A 15,895-nucleotide genomic window follows, 5' to 3' on the forward strand; every position below is an offset into this window, starting at 1 on the left:
TTTTTTTTTTTTTTGGTTTTTGGGCCACACCCAGTGACGCTCAGGGGTTACTCCTGGCTATGCGCTCAGAAGTCGCTCCTGGCTTGGGGGACCATATGGGACGCCGGGGGATCGAACCGCGGTCCGTCCTAGGCTAGCGCAGGCAAGGCAGGCACCTTACCTCTAGCGCCACCGCCCGGCCCCGAAACTAGCATTTTTAAAAACAAACACTTGTCAGTGCTGGCACTGAGCGTCAATCCTCTCAGCCACCAATTCAAAGAAGGCTATTTTCCAGACACAGGGCATTTAATACTTTTAAATGAGATAAATGGAAAGTCTGGTGTTCCAATAAGTCCTATTAAAGGAGGAAATTCTCATTGAGTATTTGTTTTCAGCTTGGCTCACTTCCATAGAAATTAGGAAACTCTAATGATTGGCCGACACAGGCATACAACCTGGGCCAGTCCCAAGGTCTCTGGAATATGCAGGGGAGAGTGGAAGGCATGCTGCAGACTTTATGGCTTTAGACTGTCTATGGCTGGTCTGGATATTCCAGGTCTGAAACATGACACTAGCTCTCTGCGAGTGTACATAAAGGGAAAGGGGGAGGGAGTAAGAATGAAAGGTGGCTTTGAAAAAAAAATTAGAGGGTGATTGGTAACTGGGAGGAGAATTGAAAAATCACACCTTTCGGCCTCCGCATTTTTTCTTTTGTACAGTCTACAAGGAGAAACCATCCGGAAGGAAGAAAGATCATGACTATCTATAAACTAACTGCTTGACAGAGACAGAAATGCTGATAATGAGTGGGTTGTGTCTGTAGTCTTGAGCCGCTCACATCAGCCAGGGATGAAGAAAAACAGAAACTCCTGATAGATTTATCTAAAGAGGTGGTGGTGGGACTACAGGCAGGAAGGGTTCAGTTGAAGTTCAGGGCAGATGCTGCCGGAGTTTACGCTGCAGGAAAGTGAAATTGCTTCCGGAGTCACCTTTTCCTTCGGGTTCCTCTTCCAGCAGCATCGGGGTCAAGCTGTGCTGTGGCACAACGTGACAATGTCCGTGGGGAAACAGGCTTTGAGCAGGATGCCCCTCTCCCGGTTACAGTCTAGCTCTTGGATAAATCCGTACCAATAGATGACTAGGCCTGGACCAAACCTGCAGAAACACGAGAAAAATAATATATAGACACACACGAGAAAAATAATATATACACACACATATACTATATAGTATCAACACCGAATTCCAGGAAAGGCCATCTTTGAAGTATGAATAAGACAATTCAATAATGTGACTGCATGCATTCTTATCTTTTCATTGCTGTGACTGAAAGTAGCTGAACTTACACCTAAAACATTATTTAATAATAAGTACTTTACTAAGATTTTGCGGAAACTGTCCATGCACGTGGTGCCCTAACTCATAAGCTCTTTGTAAGATGTGATGATATTTTTAGGTTGAGGTGACTCTTTAGCTGATTAAGGATAAAATCAGAGTTGAAATGGTGACGATGTTAGTCTCCTAACATTTCAAGGTATGAGCTTAAATAAAACACTTACCTGCCTTCAAACTAAATAAAAGTTATTTGAAAAAATAATTGGGAAAATCAAACAGCTCACACACCCAATGGACCCAAGTTCCTTCTATTATCCATTCTTTTATAGTCTGAAAATAAAAATAACTGCATAAAACTATCCAGACCTCTCCAAGAAACCTCCTCCCCAATCCTTTTCACTGGCAAATCTCCACTAAGAGTGAACAAAGTACAAAACTTGCAGGTTCTTATCAAGAACACGAGGAACAGTGTCATGTAGGCTTACAGCACAGGATGGACAGATGCAGATTAACACTCCACTATTTCTAAATCGTGCCAACAGATAATCTGCACTTGGACTAGTAGGGACTGATTCCTGCCAGGCAGACTCAGGAAGTCGGCCTTTAGACGACTTTGCCCATCAGGAAGTCGAGACCTCTCAGCCGGGTTCATAAAGATGTAATCACTATCAATCACTTGTGCACACAGAGATGTTTTGCACATAAGTTTCGCATTTTTCCTACCGAAAGTACTTAATTAAAGGGCAGCACTACTTTTGGTGTAGTGTTGCAGGAATTTTACAGTGAAATCATAAATTATGAACGTTGGGTTAGTAAAAGGATGTCTAAAAACAGAACGGCTTTCTGTAGTCTGACATTCCAGCAGGCTAAGCCATGTTAGGCCAAAAAACTCTTTTCCTTTCATGATTTATTATATGCCTCCGTGTAGTTGCCAAAACTAACAGTTCGGGATGGGTTGAGAGATGTTGTACACACAGGAACAAGTTCAGTTGGATGTCATGGAATGGGTTATTTGGGGATTTGCATCCGAATAGCTACACTGTTCTAAGTTGGGTACAACTTAGCTTATTGTATTATTATAATTATCTTATAAACGTACTATCTTATTGTAAACTTAAGATTCCCTGCATCCCTAAGGAAATGCATTGAGTGAGTTTGCTCTAGGGGACAAAGACGCAGGGTCTGATGAGTCAGTCCCTCACAGCACCAGGCCCCTTAACATCCACCTGTTGTAAATGCTCTTCTTCCTGTGTCTCTAAGAAAGAGCTGTCTTTGAGCACTTACATAGAGCACTCTAGTAAAATCACCCTTTCTGTAGCAAGGCAGTGGGAGCTTGTGCAGGAACAGACACAACATAAAGCTCATTCTGGATTAGAATGAGCTTTCACTGAGCCGTGGCTTTCTCAGTCACTTTCAATCATAAACAACTGCCGTAACTGGAACATACAACCATCTGGAATCTTTGCTACATAGAAGGCTAAAATGATCTCCGAATTATCAAAACAAAGTCTGCTAAGAGCAGGAGAACCTGTAATTCCGCAGACCATGTCTGAGAAGCCCTGAACCTTCCCAAGTTTTAGTCAGGGAAGGCCTCACATGTAGTTCGACACATTCCTCCATGGTACTATGGAGTCAGTCCACAGACCACAATGCTCTTCAGAATGGCACTAATATTTTTACGAAGGGAGGAGAAAAAAGGGATCTAACTAGTCATGGAAAAGAACAAAAGAATATATAGGGTCATAAACAACCAGGCCACTATTTTAAAGATTTAATAAACCAAAAACACATATCAGCAGCCCTGAGATGGCAGGAGCAGCCTGAACTTTCCCTGAACAGTTAAATCATAAGCCCAAGGACATGAAGCATGACAGCTCTTGACAAAAATGGCCTTTTCCAGGCAGAAAATCTCAGCGAGGGAACACCTCAATGCCCAGGAAAATGGACTCATTTCACTTGTGAGGCAACAGATGAAATCAGCATCTTGAAAAGGTTTTGCAAGATTGTGAATCTGAACATTTCACGGAGGGGTTCATGACCAGGATTCCCCGAAGGTAGCCACGTGGATCGAGAGACTATTTTCAGGATCCATGAGAAATGACTTCTAATGAGGCTCCCCTCACTACTAAGTCTTCGTTTCTAAATCTTTGGGAATAATTTGATTAACTTACGAAGCATTAGTGCTCTCACTTGGTTCAAAACCTCTGATCAATTGGGTGTGTTTAATTAAAGATGAGGAAACATGGTATCACATTGTAAACAGAGATGGTAGGCAGAACCTTCACTATTATAGGTCTTACAGTGCAAAAATAGCAGGGATTTTAGGTGACAAATTTGAAAATTTAATGGCAGAACGAAGTCTGGCTTTGAGCCCAACACCTACTTTCCTGTTTTCCTCAGCTTTCTTGGACAACTCAGGGTATCAGATACTAGTAAGATACCTTTTCAGCAACCTGTTCACGAAGAGACTAACCACATTAAGCAATTTCAATAGAATCAACACCTTGCTTATCTGAACTAAAAGAATGGAACATTTTGCTTGATAATGCTCTAAACAAGCAATGCAATCTGAGCATTTCCTTCAGACAAAATGTACACCAGGCAGAAAAAAGGAACTGGGGAATTTTTATACAGATCAGCTATGTGCTTGTAGACTGAGGATTTCACCTTTAGATGTCTATTCCCATTTATGGTGGCACTACCAGACAAGAATGGGATCACTGGGAAAGCAAACAAAACCTCTGAGATCAATAAAAATTTAAGGGACCACTAACAATGTTTAAAAGAAAACAGTATGTGGGTTGAGGTTAAGTGAAAGACAGAGTTAGTCTGCTGCTGCACTGCGTTCTTCCTACAGTCCAGAGACCCTCAGAGATGAATGTGTCTGGATATATAAACTGATTTTGCAAAAACATTTCGAGAATGATTCTAATTTCAAGGTTGCAGAACTCATGATCAAGACTCCAAGCGAATTAAAAAAATACTCCCGGGATGCAGAGAATAGAAGTGATATATGAACAAGTAATTTTGCTTACACAATAATATACCACTAAGTTAGCAAAAATAATAAAAACTTTGAAAATGGGAAATAAAAACGAAGGTCTCGAAGGCATGAAAACTCAAGTTTCTCAGATATAATGACAACCTAATGAACACATGCGAAAGGTTTCTCTGGTTTCCCTCCATTTTGAGGAAGTCAGGGAAATTAAGTGAGAGTAAGTAAATCAAAAGCTTTTGGGGTTCTTGTTACTTTTCTTCCATAGATCAGTTCTCTTGCACCACTAAGAGCAAAATCTATGTCTTATTGCTGTTACTGTCCTCCAGGCCTACTGTAGTTTCTAATTCATGATAGATACCCTCCAAGTCAAGGAGGAGAACATAGTCATGATGGGAGCAGGCAACTGTGCACTGATTCCTGATCAGAAGAATTTTGGAGGTAAGTATGCTGGCAGATTGAGCCAGCCACTTCAGCCACTGCTGGGCACAGCAGTTTTACTAGGAACCAGGAGGAGTATATTTATGACACACTGGATTTCCGTGATGTAAGTGCAACAGCAAAAAATGTTCATTATGACATTTTCATAACACTACATGACAGACATATTCTAGGAAGTCTAAGCACTCCGACCTACCTAGTGACTTCTCAGGTCAACTCTCTATGGTATTTGCTGTTACTGGTCTCATTCTGCGAATGAAGAAACTAAGGCACGAAGAATTTAAGCATCTGTTATCTTGTCAAAATTGAAATGTGAAGGAATCGACGCAGGCTGGTATAGAGTGTGTGATGTTATCAGCTGACTATATGCGATGACACAGATTTAGAACTCTTCTATTTTTATTTTTTTGCTTTTGGGACACACCCGCCTATGCTCAGGGTTTACTCCTAGCTCTGCACTCAGAAATCACTTCTGGCAGGCTCGGGGGGACCATATGGGATGCTGGGGATTGGTCCCGGTTCGGCCACGTGCAAGGCAAACATCCTACCTGCTGTGCTATCGTTCCAGCCCCAGATTTAGAACTTTAACTAGAAAAAGGCAAGCAATGCCCTTTGCCTTTTGATCACACCACAGCTAGAATATATGTATGGGTCCTGATGTTTCATTCCAAGGGGCCTGTCCAGAATATATTCGAGGAGAACTTTATGGCATCTGAGAAATTGTTAGATAGCAGTGTCTATAAGCCAGAAATGAGAAACAAGTTTAAAACTTAGAAATGAGGGTGACGTTAGGGGTACTCTGAAGAAAAAGAGATTTAGGCTGGGCTGCTGGCTGACAGTGGGGAATGTTTGAAAAGCAATCAAGAATCAAATTTTATCAGAGAAATCCAAATCAAAACACTAACATATCACCTCACACCAAAGAAACTGGTACTCAATGAAAAGAATAACAACAATCATTCTTTGTATGGGTGTGAGGAAAAAGGAACCTTTATCACTGGTGATGGAATTATTGACTGGTCTAGCCTTTTTTGAAGACAATATGCATTAGAAACCTAGGAACTGAGCTTCCAGATAACCCAGCAATTCTACTCCTGAAAATAAGCCCCATGGGCATAAAATACAATACAGAAAAGACATCTACACTCCTGTTTTCATTACAGCACTATTTACAATAGTCAAAATCTAGAAATAATATAAGTGCCCAAGAACAGGTGATAGAAAAACTATGGTACACATACACAAAGGAGTACTACATAGCTATGAGGAAAGGTGAAGTCATGTAATTTGCTGACACATGCATGGAAATGGAGAGCATCATGCTGAAGAAAATAAATCAGAGGGAGAAAAGACACAGAATGATCTCAATCAAATGTAGGGTATAAAAAAAAAAGAGTAGGGGATAACAGGAACAAAGAGCAAGAGAACTGGTTCTTAGAGAAAGAAAGCTTGCCTAGAGACAGATCTGCTGACATTGGGGAAGTGTAAACAGTGCTGAAGAGACTGATGTTGGGACACTGTATGCCAGAAACTCAATATGAACAACTCTGCAACTCATGGTGATTGGATAAAAAAACAATAATAAAGAACCATATTTTGATTCAATACAATAAAAATATTTCTAGAACTGTAGCTTTGTGAAATAAACTGCTATACAAATTAGGGCATTTCTGTGGCTAGATCGTCAAAAACAAGGTTTTTTCATCAATTAAAAAATGAAGTGGTCGTTTTTTTGTTTGTTTGTTTTGCTTTTTGGGCCATACCCAGTGACACTCAGAGATTACTTCTGGCTATGCACTCAGAAATCACTCCTGGCTTGGGGGACCACATAGGATGCTGGGGATTGAACCAAGGTCCACCTTACTGCTGTGCTATTGCAATTGATCTGGTAACAATGGGGTGTCCTTTGCCTTAGTCTCCACCATTTTCTGTTACTTCTCAACACTGCGAGTCTACATGCATCACTTATCATCATCTTTGTACTGTTTTTCTTCTGCTAGAGATCTACTTTCTATTAAAATATTGATTCTTTAATTGAATCATGAGCTATAGTTATAAAGTTGTTCACGATTGAGTTTGTCATTGTCCAACACCCTTCACCAGTGCACAATTTCTCACCACCAACGTCCCCAGTTTCTCTCCCACCCTTTTTCCTCCTTCCCCTCTGCTTGCCTCTGTGGCAGACATTTTTCTTCTCTCTCTCTTCTTTTATAATAAACTTTTAGACACTGTAGTTTGCGATATTAATACTGAAGGAGTAACACGCATGCCACTTTATGTCCTTTGTGTCTTTTTGTTTTGGAGCCACACTGGTGGTGCTCAGGGGCTCAGAGCTTCTGGGTCTGGAGATTTGAAGGATGTATCTTAGCAGTAAAGCACTTGCCCTTCATATGCGAAGCTCTAGGTTAGATTCCTGACACCATTCCCCCAATATATTCTATGATTTCTGTACCTTTTTGAATACACCAGCATCCTAGAGATGCAGGAGGGAAGGACCCAGATATATCGTTCTTTGGGGGCTAAGAAATGGAAAATGGTATTTCTAATCTGCCTTGATGATGCAATGCTGCTTACCAGCCAGAGTGATGGTACAGTGGGCAGGGTGCTTGCCTTACACTTGCCAACCTCAGTTCATTCCCCCGATACCACACATGGTCAAATCAAGCATCACTGGGTGTGCCCTCACCAAAAATAATATTGTTTGTTCATAGTTTCATTCAGGAACCCCGTCTGCTGTAAATTCTGGTGCAAATAGACTAAAATAAAAGCCAATAGTCTAGGTTTACCAGGATTCTGTATGCTGCATATGTGAAAAATAGTATTCTATGTATGCTTATGCATATGCATGTATATGTATGTCTATATAAAGTAAATGACCACAAGACTAACACATATTTCATTTCACTTTTTCTATGGGTCAGGGATATGGACAGAGTTTGCAGTGTCCTCATTACTGTTTTACAGGCTGCATCTGAGGGAACGCCATATGGTCTCAGCTGAAGGTCTGGCCTCAAGAATCAGCTGAAGGATCCATTTTGAAGCAAACTTGGTAGTCGTTGGCAGGATCTGTTCCTGAACTTTTGAATTGAACAGGAATCATTTCTCTATGGAATTATTAGTCACAGGCTGCCCTCAGTCTCTCCCCCCACCCATCTCTCACTCTCTCTCCTTCTCCCCCCCTCTTTTTGATTTTGTTCCATTCCTGGTGACACTCAGCACTCAGGGGTCACGCCTGGCTATGTGCTCAGAAATTGCTCCTGGCTTAGGGGACCATACAGAATGCCGGGGAACGAACCTCGATCCGTCCTGGGTCAGCCACGTGCAAGCAAATGCCCTGCCGCTGTGCCATTGCTTTGCCCCCTGCTCTCAGTTTCTTAATATACAGGCCTCTCTCTCCCAGATAGCAGCATAGAAGTATATCTGCTAAAAATGCAGATGAGAATACCTGATAGAGTGCAAAATGGAAGACAAAAAATAGTATGAGCTCATCATGTAAGTAGTACCATCTTGCTTTCTGCGCATTCCTTCTGTGTGAAGTGAGCTTCTGGGTCCAGTAAGCGCATGGAGGAGGGAAATATTCAAGGGTAGGGGGATTCTTTCCGTCAATGTAATGTCTGCCGACTACGATACTCTTCTGCGCCTCAGAAAGCACTCTAGCACCTCCACAGCTAAGGCTTTCTTTCATGGCTGCTGCCCAATTTACCACACATGCTCCTTTAGTACTTCTCCTTTAGATCAGCAAGTTTTCAACCTGTTCTACACCCACACACGCACAGTAAAAATAGGAAAAGTGTTCCATGGGTCAATAAGGTAGAAATAAAAATCCTTTAAAATAGTACATAGTGCATATATTTTTAAATCCTATAACATCAAAATCACGTCTTAAGCGGCCGTAAGTATTTTTATTAGCCAGCAAGAAACTTCTGTGAACCAATACTCCTCCACAGACCAGCAGTTGAAAACCACTGCATTAGGGAACATTGCTGTGGCTATTCTCAGTAGAGTGGATTCTTTGTTTTTGGGAGAGGGTCAGAGCTGGAATTTTATTTGTTATTTATTTCTTAATATAAAATCTTTATTTAAGCACCATGATTACAAGCATGATAGAGTGGATTCTTAATAGAACATTGTGCAGCAGCTGAATGTCATTCCTTCTTGTTCCATTTTTACTGTGAAGAAGAACCATATGTGCATGGACAGGTTAGTTACACATTTGCTAAGTGTTTTGACACGTCTTTATTTATGTCTTAGTGCTACCCTATCACAGAATCTCCTTTAGGTATGCTGTTTACCTGCACACAATGCTTCCAATGATAGGTCAGAACAACCAGAACAGTGTCCCCAGTCTTGCCAAATTTGAAGATCTTTTAAGAACAAAAACAAACTTTGCAACCCGCCATGTGTGGGTACTGAATTATAAATGTGCTTTTAGATTCCATCCAAATTCAAAAATACTGTAACTGAACTTGTTTAGATTCCATCCAAATTCAAAAATACTGTAACTGAACTTGTTTAGTTTTTCTTCTTGAAAAATACTTTAAAATGCTTCCCCCCCCCCCAAAGATTGTCAAAATGATGCTTAAAATGGTATCTCAGCAAGTAAATTCTTGGTTTTCTAGAAAAATATAGTTACCTTCAGGTAATCTCTGAGAATGTCAGATTATGAATATTGGAATGTGCGATAGGAGAGCAGAAAAGGCACTTGTGTTTCCTTGGCGTGTGGCTCTAGTTTGACTCGTGGCACCACCAGGGGTGACTCCTGGGCTCTTAGACAGAAACAGCAACTGAGTACTGCCCATATGCTCACCTCCCCCCAAAAGATTATGAATATCAGACAAAATATAGTCTGGTTTCTAAATCATGTTTTTCAGTGTGATGTTTTCTATTATTCAGTGAGAAAGTCAGAGGCTGCCTTCGGCCCCTTGAGTCATGAAAGACTTACTTGTTACTCTTTTCTAACTTCCTCAGCATGCCAGAAGTTTCTGAGACATAGTTTTAATGGGAGATAAAGATTTTTATTAACTTCCTACTGTTTAGATTTTCCTTGAAGCATCTTCTTCAGACTGCTGAAATCAATGACGGATGCAGGCATTTAGAGATTTTCACCACATCACTGGATGTGATTTTGTCAAATAAGCTTCAATGACCAAGTTTAGCATCGGTGTCTCCACAGGCTTCTGAGGCCCTTCACATGTAAAGATGCCTCAATATAAATAAAGGCAACAATTCCAATCACCAAGAATAGCATTTACTGCTATTATTATGAGACAGTATTTCCAGTTTCAAGGCACTTGTAGATACACAACTATTTTATGATTCACAAGCACCTTATGGGGGCACTGTAATTCACCCTACTTGACAGATGAAAAATCTGATGCATTGAAAAAGGCCAACTTTGGGTCCATAGTCTGGATCAGTAACTCTGCACAAAAACATAGATCTAAATCTACCAGTACTGAAACAATGTGTGACTGAAACCCAATCATGAATAACTTTGTACTAGTGACTAAAAGACAATGACACTGGAAGGGGCACAATGGAATGATCTGTCAATCAGGCGAAAGTCAGCAAAGGAATGAGAACCACAGAACAACTGCATAAAGTCTGGAGAGGGACACATGCTTTTGTGCTGTGAGTGGTTCCAGAAGTTACGGGCAGACTCTAAACATGAAGGAAGAGGAGTAAATCCAGAACACTGACAGTGATTACTCATATACATGGAAACAAACAGCTGGAGCAAGTTATAAGCAGAACTGAGGGAAGCAACGGGTCTAAATGTGTTAGCTAGAGATTTGTTTTCCCCAAAAAGGAGACCTTGAAGGAGACTTGCTAACACTTGATACTATGAGCCCCAAAGGCCCATTTTTTCCCCCTTCTCTAATATCTTCAATATAGAGATGAATCTTTTATTTTTGTTTGTTTGTTTTTGTTTTTGTACCACACTGAGGGGTTACTCCTGGCTCTGCACTCAGAAATCATTCCTGGCAGGCTCCAGGAAACCACATGGGATGCTGGGGATCAAACTCGGGTTGGCTGCATGCAAGGCAAACACCCTACTGCTGTACTATCACTCTGGCCTCTTGAGATGTGTGGCAATTTGTGGCAATAACAGAGTAAAATGAACTACATCTTCAAATCAGTATGTTTCAACATCTCTTTTGGTAATGTAATAAGGTGGGGGGTGGCAGGATTCATACTATTTCACAATTTACTTCTCTAGATAGAATAAGGGGAAAGTCATGAAATAAAATGGATTTTCTATTCCTCTTAAGTGAGCTGAATTACCATAACAACCAAAAAAGAATTTTCAAGATGCAGTAGTGTCTTAAACTATACATCTAGTTTAAGTTAAAGAAACAAGTGATTTGTCAGTTGAAGGATGATAAAGGGAGTAAGGAATGATTTGATGATCTTTATGCAAGTTTCCTGTTCCTGAACATCTCCAAATAATACAAATAAAATTTAGTTATGCTGCTTCAAATCTTGCTTTCCAAACCAAATCTTTTGACTTCAATTCATAGGTAAATAAACACCTTCGCCAAGGGATGAATAAAAGAGAATTAGATTGGGGCCGGGTGGTGGTGCTAGAGGTAAGGTGCCTGCCTTGCCTGTGCTAGCCTTGGACGGACCGCGGTTCAATCCCCCGGCGTCCCATATGGTCCCCCAAGCCAGGAGCAACTTCTGAGCGTATAGCCAGGAGTAACCCCTGAGCATCACCGGGTGTGGCCCAAAAACAAAAACAAAAAAACAAAACAAAACAAAAACAACAACAAAAAAAGAGAATAAGATCTACATATACTACATTTATATGTGTACACACAGATATATATATTTTTGTTTGTTTGCTTGTTTATGGGTCACACTCGGCAGTGCTCAGGGGCTACTCCTAGTTATGTGCTCAGAAATTACTCCTGGCAAGCTCGGAGGACCATATGGATGCCAAAAACTGGACCTGGGTCCATTCTGGGTCGGCTGCATGCAAGGCAAACTCCCTACCGCTGTGCTATCTTTCTGGCCCTCACAGATATATTCTTAGTTTGAGTTGCTGTGTGGGGTTCTCTGAGATGTCACTGAGAATAGATGCGACATGTGGCCGCAGAAGTCAGCTATCAAATAAAACCTGCATGTGGTTCTTATGAAGAATGCATTCTCAAACACACAGCTCAGAATGAAGGAGAAATAGAAAACATCTTGTGATTGTTTTAAAATAAACTCTTACACTGTTTATTTAGTTTTAATCTGCATGCTATAGATTGGGTATGCACTTGTTAATCACTGTTGTATGTATCTCCAGACAGGCATGTAAATAACTCTTCCGTCCAAGTGAAATACGCTTGAACATGTTTACATGCAGAGTATGCATGTATTATGCCAGTGTGTACATCTGCGTACGATAATAATAGAATAGTGATCACGTAATAAAGGATCCAAGGTTCTGGCACTATGGTCAATTTGATGCACAGTGCAAATATTCTTTTTTGGAGTAATATCTCGAGATGAAATAAAAACAGAACCTAGTTGTTTCATTTGCTTTTTATGCTGGGCAAGTCTGTGTTTGCAAACTGAAATGCCTAAAGAAAAAGAATCTTAGTTATGAGTTTTCCCGCTCAAGTCACAGCTCTCGGTTATTAAAGATACAATTCTATCTCTTTGTAACATCAACTCCTGCCTATAATTTTGAGAATAAAATAGGAATAACGTATTATAAATACTGATTTACATCAGATGTTTATGCCACATAGGAAATAAACAGAAAATGCATTATTTTGAATAAAAGTTAATATATTTATGTAAATAATCGTCACAAACAACTGAAATTCTCCAAGATGTTTATATAAAGCAGTATTTTCATGGTTACATTAAATTGCCCAGAAAAGTGCTTAATTTCCACTTCACGTTGTCCTGTGTTGGATATAATTTTATGCCATACAGTTTTTTCCAACCTATTGTAAATCTACAGTGTCAGAAGAGAAAGGCTGAAGTGAAATAGAAAACAAAGGCGGAAGATATCTGTATCTAGTCTGTTGTCTTTCATCTCTTTTTTATTAAGTATTCCTGACAATTTAGGACCAGCCTCTCTGCTTTAAGTCTGAGTAACCATCCTGTACCGAGCTCAAGTCAGAAAAATAAGAGCTCTTCCTTAAGTTGCTGGTGATTACCATTTTAATAAAACACACACCAACTCATTTATATTTTAAAATAGGTGTGATGTTGGAATTATGTATACTAGAAATCATTGTTAAGAGCATTGTAAACTACAGAATCTGTCAATGAAAAAACAAGTTATTGATTTTATAAATGAAATATCCCCACATTTTAAAATATTCTGGGGGGGCATACCTGGCTGTGATCAGGGTTACTCCTGGCTCTGGGATCAGGGATTATTCCAGGCAGAATTTGGGGACCATATGAGGTACCGGGGCTGTATGCTAGGCAAGCACTCTACCTGGTTAACTCTCTCTCTTGCTCCTGAAATACCCACAGAAAAAAATTACATCAATGATGTCATGATGATGTTTCCCTTGATAAGATAAATGATCAGTTATGTTGAACCTATTCATCTCTTGGTCCTTTAAATTTTTTCTACCATACATTCATGTTCTGGGGTTAGAGAGAAAAATAAAAGGGTACAGTGGTTGGCTTGCATGTGGCTGGACCCAGCTCAAACACCAAGCATTGTGTATCTTTCCCAGAGCACCAGTAGAGGTTACTCTGGAAGATAGAGCCAGAGTATATAGCTTCTGAACACTGCCAAATATAACCCTGATCAAAGCAAAACAGAAATCCAAACAACTATTCATTTCTTCTTTTCTTTTCTTTTCTTTCTTTTTTTTTTTTTTTGCTTGTATTTGGGCCACACATGGCAGCACTCAACCAGGAGTGGCAGGCTCAGGGGCTATATGGGATGCTGGGAATCAAACTCAGGTTCATCCAGGGCTGGCTGCGTACAAAGCAAATGCCCCACTGAGCTATATCTCCGGCCCCTCTATTCATGTTTTGAGGGAAGAGACAAAGAATGCTGGAGATGGTGGGGGCAGGATGGGTGAAAGAATTGAAAGTAGATTGGCATTATTTTGGATGGTTGGTTTTGAAGCCACACTTTGTGGTGTTCAGGAGCTATACAGGTCTTGCTTGGAGGATCAGGCAGTTCCGGGGGTTAATTTGGGCAACCTGCATGTAAATCATGTGCTTAGCACTTTGATTTATCCCTCTGACCCTTATTGATATTATTTGGTTGTAAAATTAGAAGACAAGATAGCCCTGTTTATTTATTTTTTTTGTTTCAAATGAGAATGTAGCTAGTGGATAGTTAGTGGAATTAAAGAGAATACAAAATGCAGTGAGAGAAATTGAAATCCTCAAAGTCACAATGTACCCAGGGTTATATTGACTTCCAAAAAAAAAAAAATTAAGGAGTAAGAATAGGAGAACAGTTCAGGCAGACCTTGGGAGCAAGTCATATCTACCCAGAATTTATACTGCGGCCTTCTTCCAAAAGTTTGGGTAGTTAACAAAATTGGCTGTATGAATTATTACATGTTTTCTCAGTTATTTCCCCAGGGAAACATGCCAAAAGGCAAACCATCATTTCAACTGATTTAGTGGCTGATGCCAGAGAATTTATAATTGATCTGACAGCCATAATGGATAGCGATCATTGAATTGGCAAAACCTGAGCTGACAAGGGATAGTCTAAGTTGGAATTCACTAGTTAGTCTATCAGGTTTACTCTGATGAAGTCTGCGGCTGGCTGTTTTTCCCGAGTTTTTAACTTCCCAGTTTTCAAAATATTATACATTATAAACTATTTGTCAAATAGAGAATATTTTATTACATAAACTGATCGCAAATACAATTCTTCCATGAATATTTTAAATATTCAGGTGTGCGTGTGGGGAGGAATCTCTTTTTCCTTGGTTCAAATCTCCAGAGAACACAGGGTAACCCAGAGTTCAGTCAATCATTCATCTTAAGGCACAATGAGATTTATGGGTTCTGGATATATAAAAGTCTGTTTAAAATAAAAAATTATCGGAATTTTCATCCTTGGCAATGTCAAGTAACTAGAGGATTATGGCTGATTCATGTTTGTTCTATAAATCTATCAGTAGCTCAAAGTGACACAATGCTTCAGGTATGTCAGATCCTAACTTGCTCTAAATTGGTAGTTAAATTTTTCTTACAATAAATATTTCATGATAAGGAAAAATCTCCTTGGCTAAACCAACACAGTCCTCAAAAGTTACTTTTATAGATTCAGTCATGAAAGCATTTGGTGGAAAGGGGAGGGAATAAAATTAGAAGCTGGAAGTATCTAGGTCATTGGGTGAAATAGTCAGGCAAGGAAAGATAATTGAAAATGTGTTTGTGGATAAAAAAAAGTTATGGATAATCTGACCATAAAGTAATCAAACAAACATTTCTAGAATGAATTTATGTTTCATGAAGGCAACTGGTTTTTCAATGGCTTTCAGGAATCAATCTATACATATTGATTGAGTTCATATATTCATAAGTGAAATCTACCAGAATAATGTAGCCTCAGAAAAAGCTATGGGTGTAACTGTATATTTGGAGGGAAGAAAATATTTTGTGGATAGCTTTATTATTGATATCTGCAAGGGGGTTAGACCCAGCAATTCTCCACAGCTTACTCTTCGCTCTGTGCTCAGGAATCACTCCCGATAGAGCTCAGGGGATTTTTTATGCAATGCTGCTGAGAATCAATCCTGAGTTGATTATCTGCCCATATCAACAATAAAAGGAAACTTCCTTTGCCATGTGAAAAAAGGAATCATAGAAACAGACTCAAGTTGGCCACCTTTTATTTGGGGAGTACGGGGTGGCTGGTTGGGCTTTTCCCAGCAGTGTAGGGGAGGGGAATTTCCTGTCTCTGTGCTCAGGGGCCACTTCTGGCAGTGCATAGATGACCACACAGAATTGGAGATGGAATGAATCCAAGCCCATGCATGAAAAGCATGTTCCCAGTCCACTGAGTCCTCTCTCTGGTCCAAGTTAGACACACTTAATGGCTAGACCTAGAAATTTCCCTATCAGAAGATTTTGATGTCCAGGTTTGGTGTGTAGGTGAGGAGGTGTTGGGGGTGAGAAGAGGAGCTTGGGGGTGACACTGTGGTGTAAATT

General features: G+C 40.1%; 1 protein-coding gene across 2 annotated transcripts in view; it reads right to left on the reverse strand.

Annotated features, from left to right (window-relative positions):
- Positions 1-241: 241 nt before the first annotated feature.
- Positions 242-15,895, reverse strand: part of CDIN1 (CDAN1 interacting nuclease 1) — a 244,569-nt gene continuing 228,915 nt past the window's right edge. For both annotated transcript variants that reach the window (XM_049790041.1, XM_049790040.1), the window contains one exon: positions 242-1,134. In XM_049790041.1, the coding sequence (XP_049645998.1) occupies positions 1,005-1,134 (130 nt within the window). In that variant the 3' untranslated portion in view covers positions 242-1,004. The remainder of the gene's footprint in view (positions 1,135-15,895) is intronic.

The sequence above is a fragment of the Suncus etruscus genome, chromosome 16, assembly GCF_024139225.1.
Source record: "Suncus etruscus isolate mSunEtr1 chromosome 16, mSunEtr1.pri.cur, whole genome shotgun sequence".
NCBI lineage: Eukaryota > Metazoa > Chordata > Mammalia > Eulipotyphla > Soricidae > Suncus > Suncus etruscus.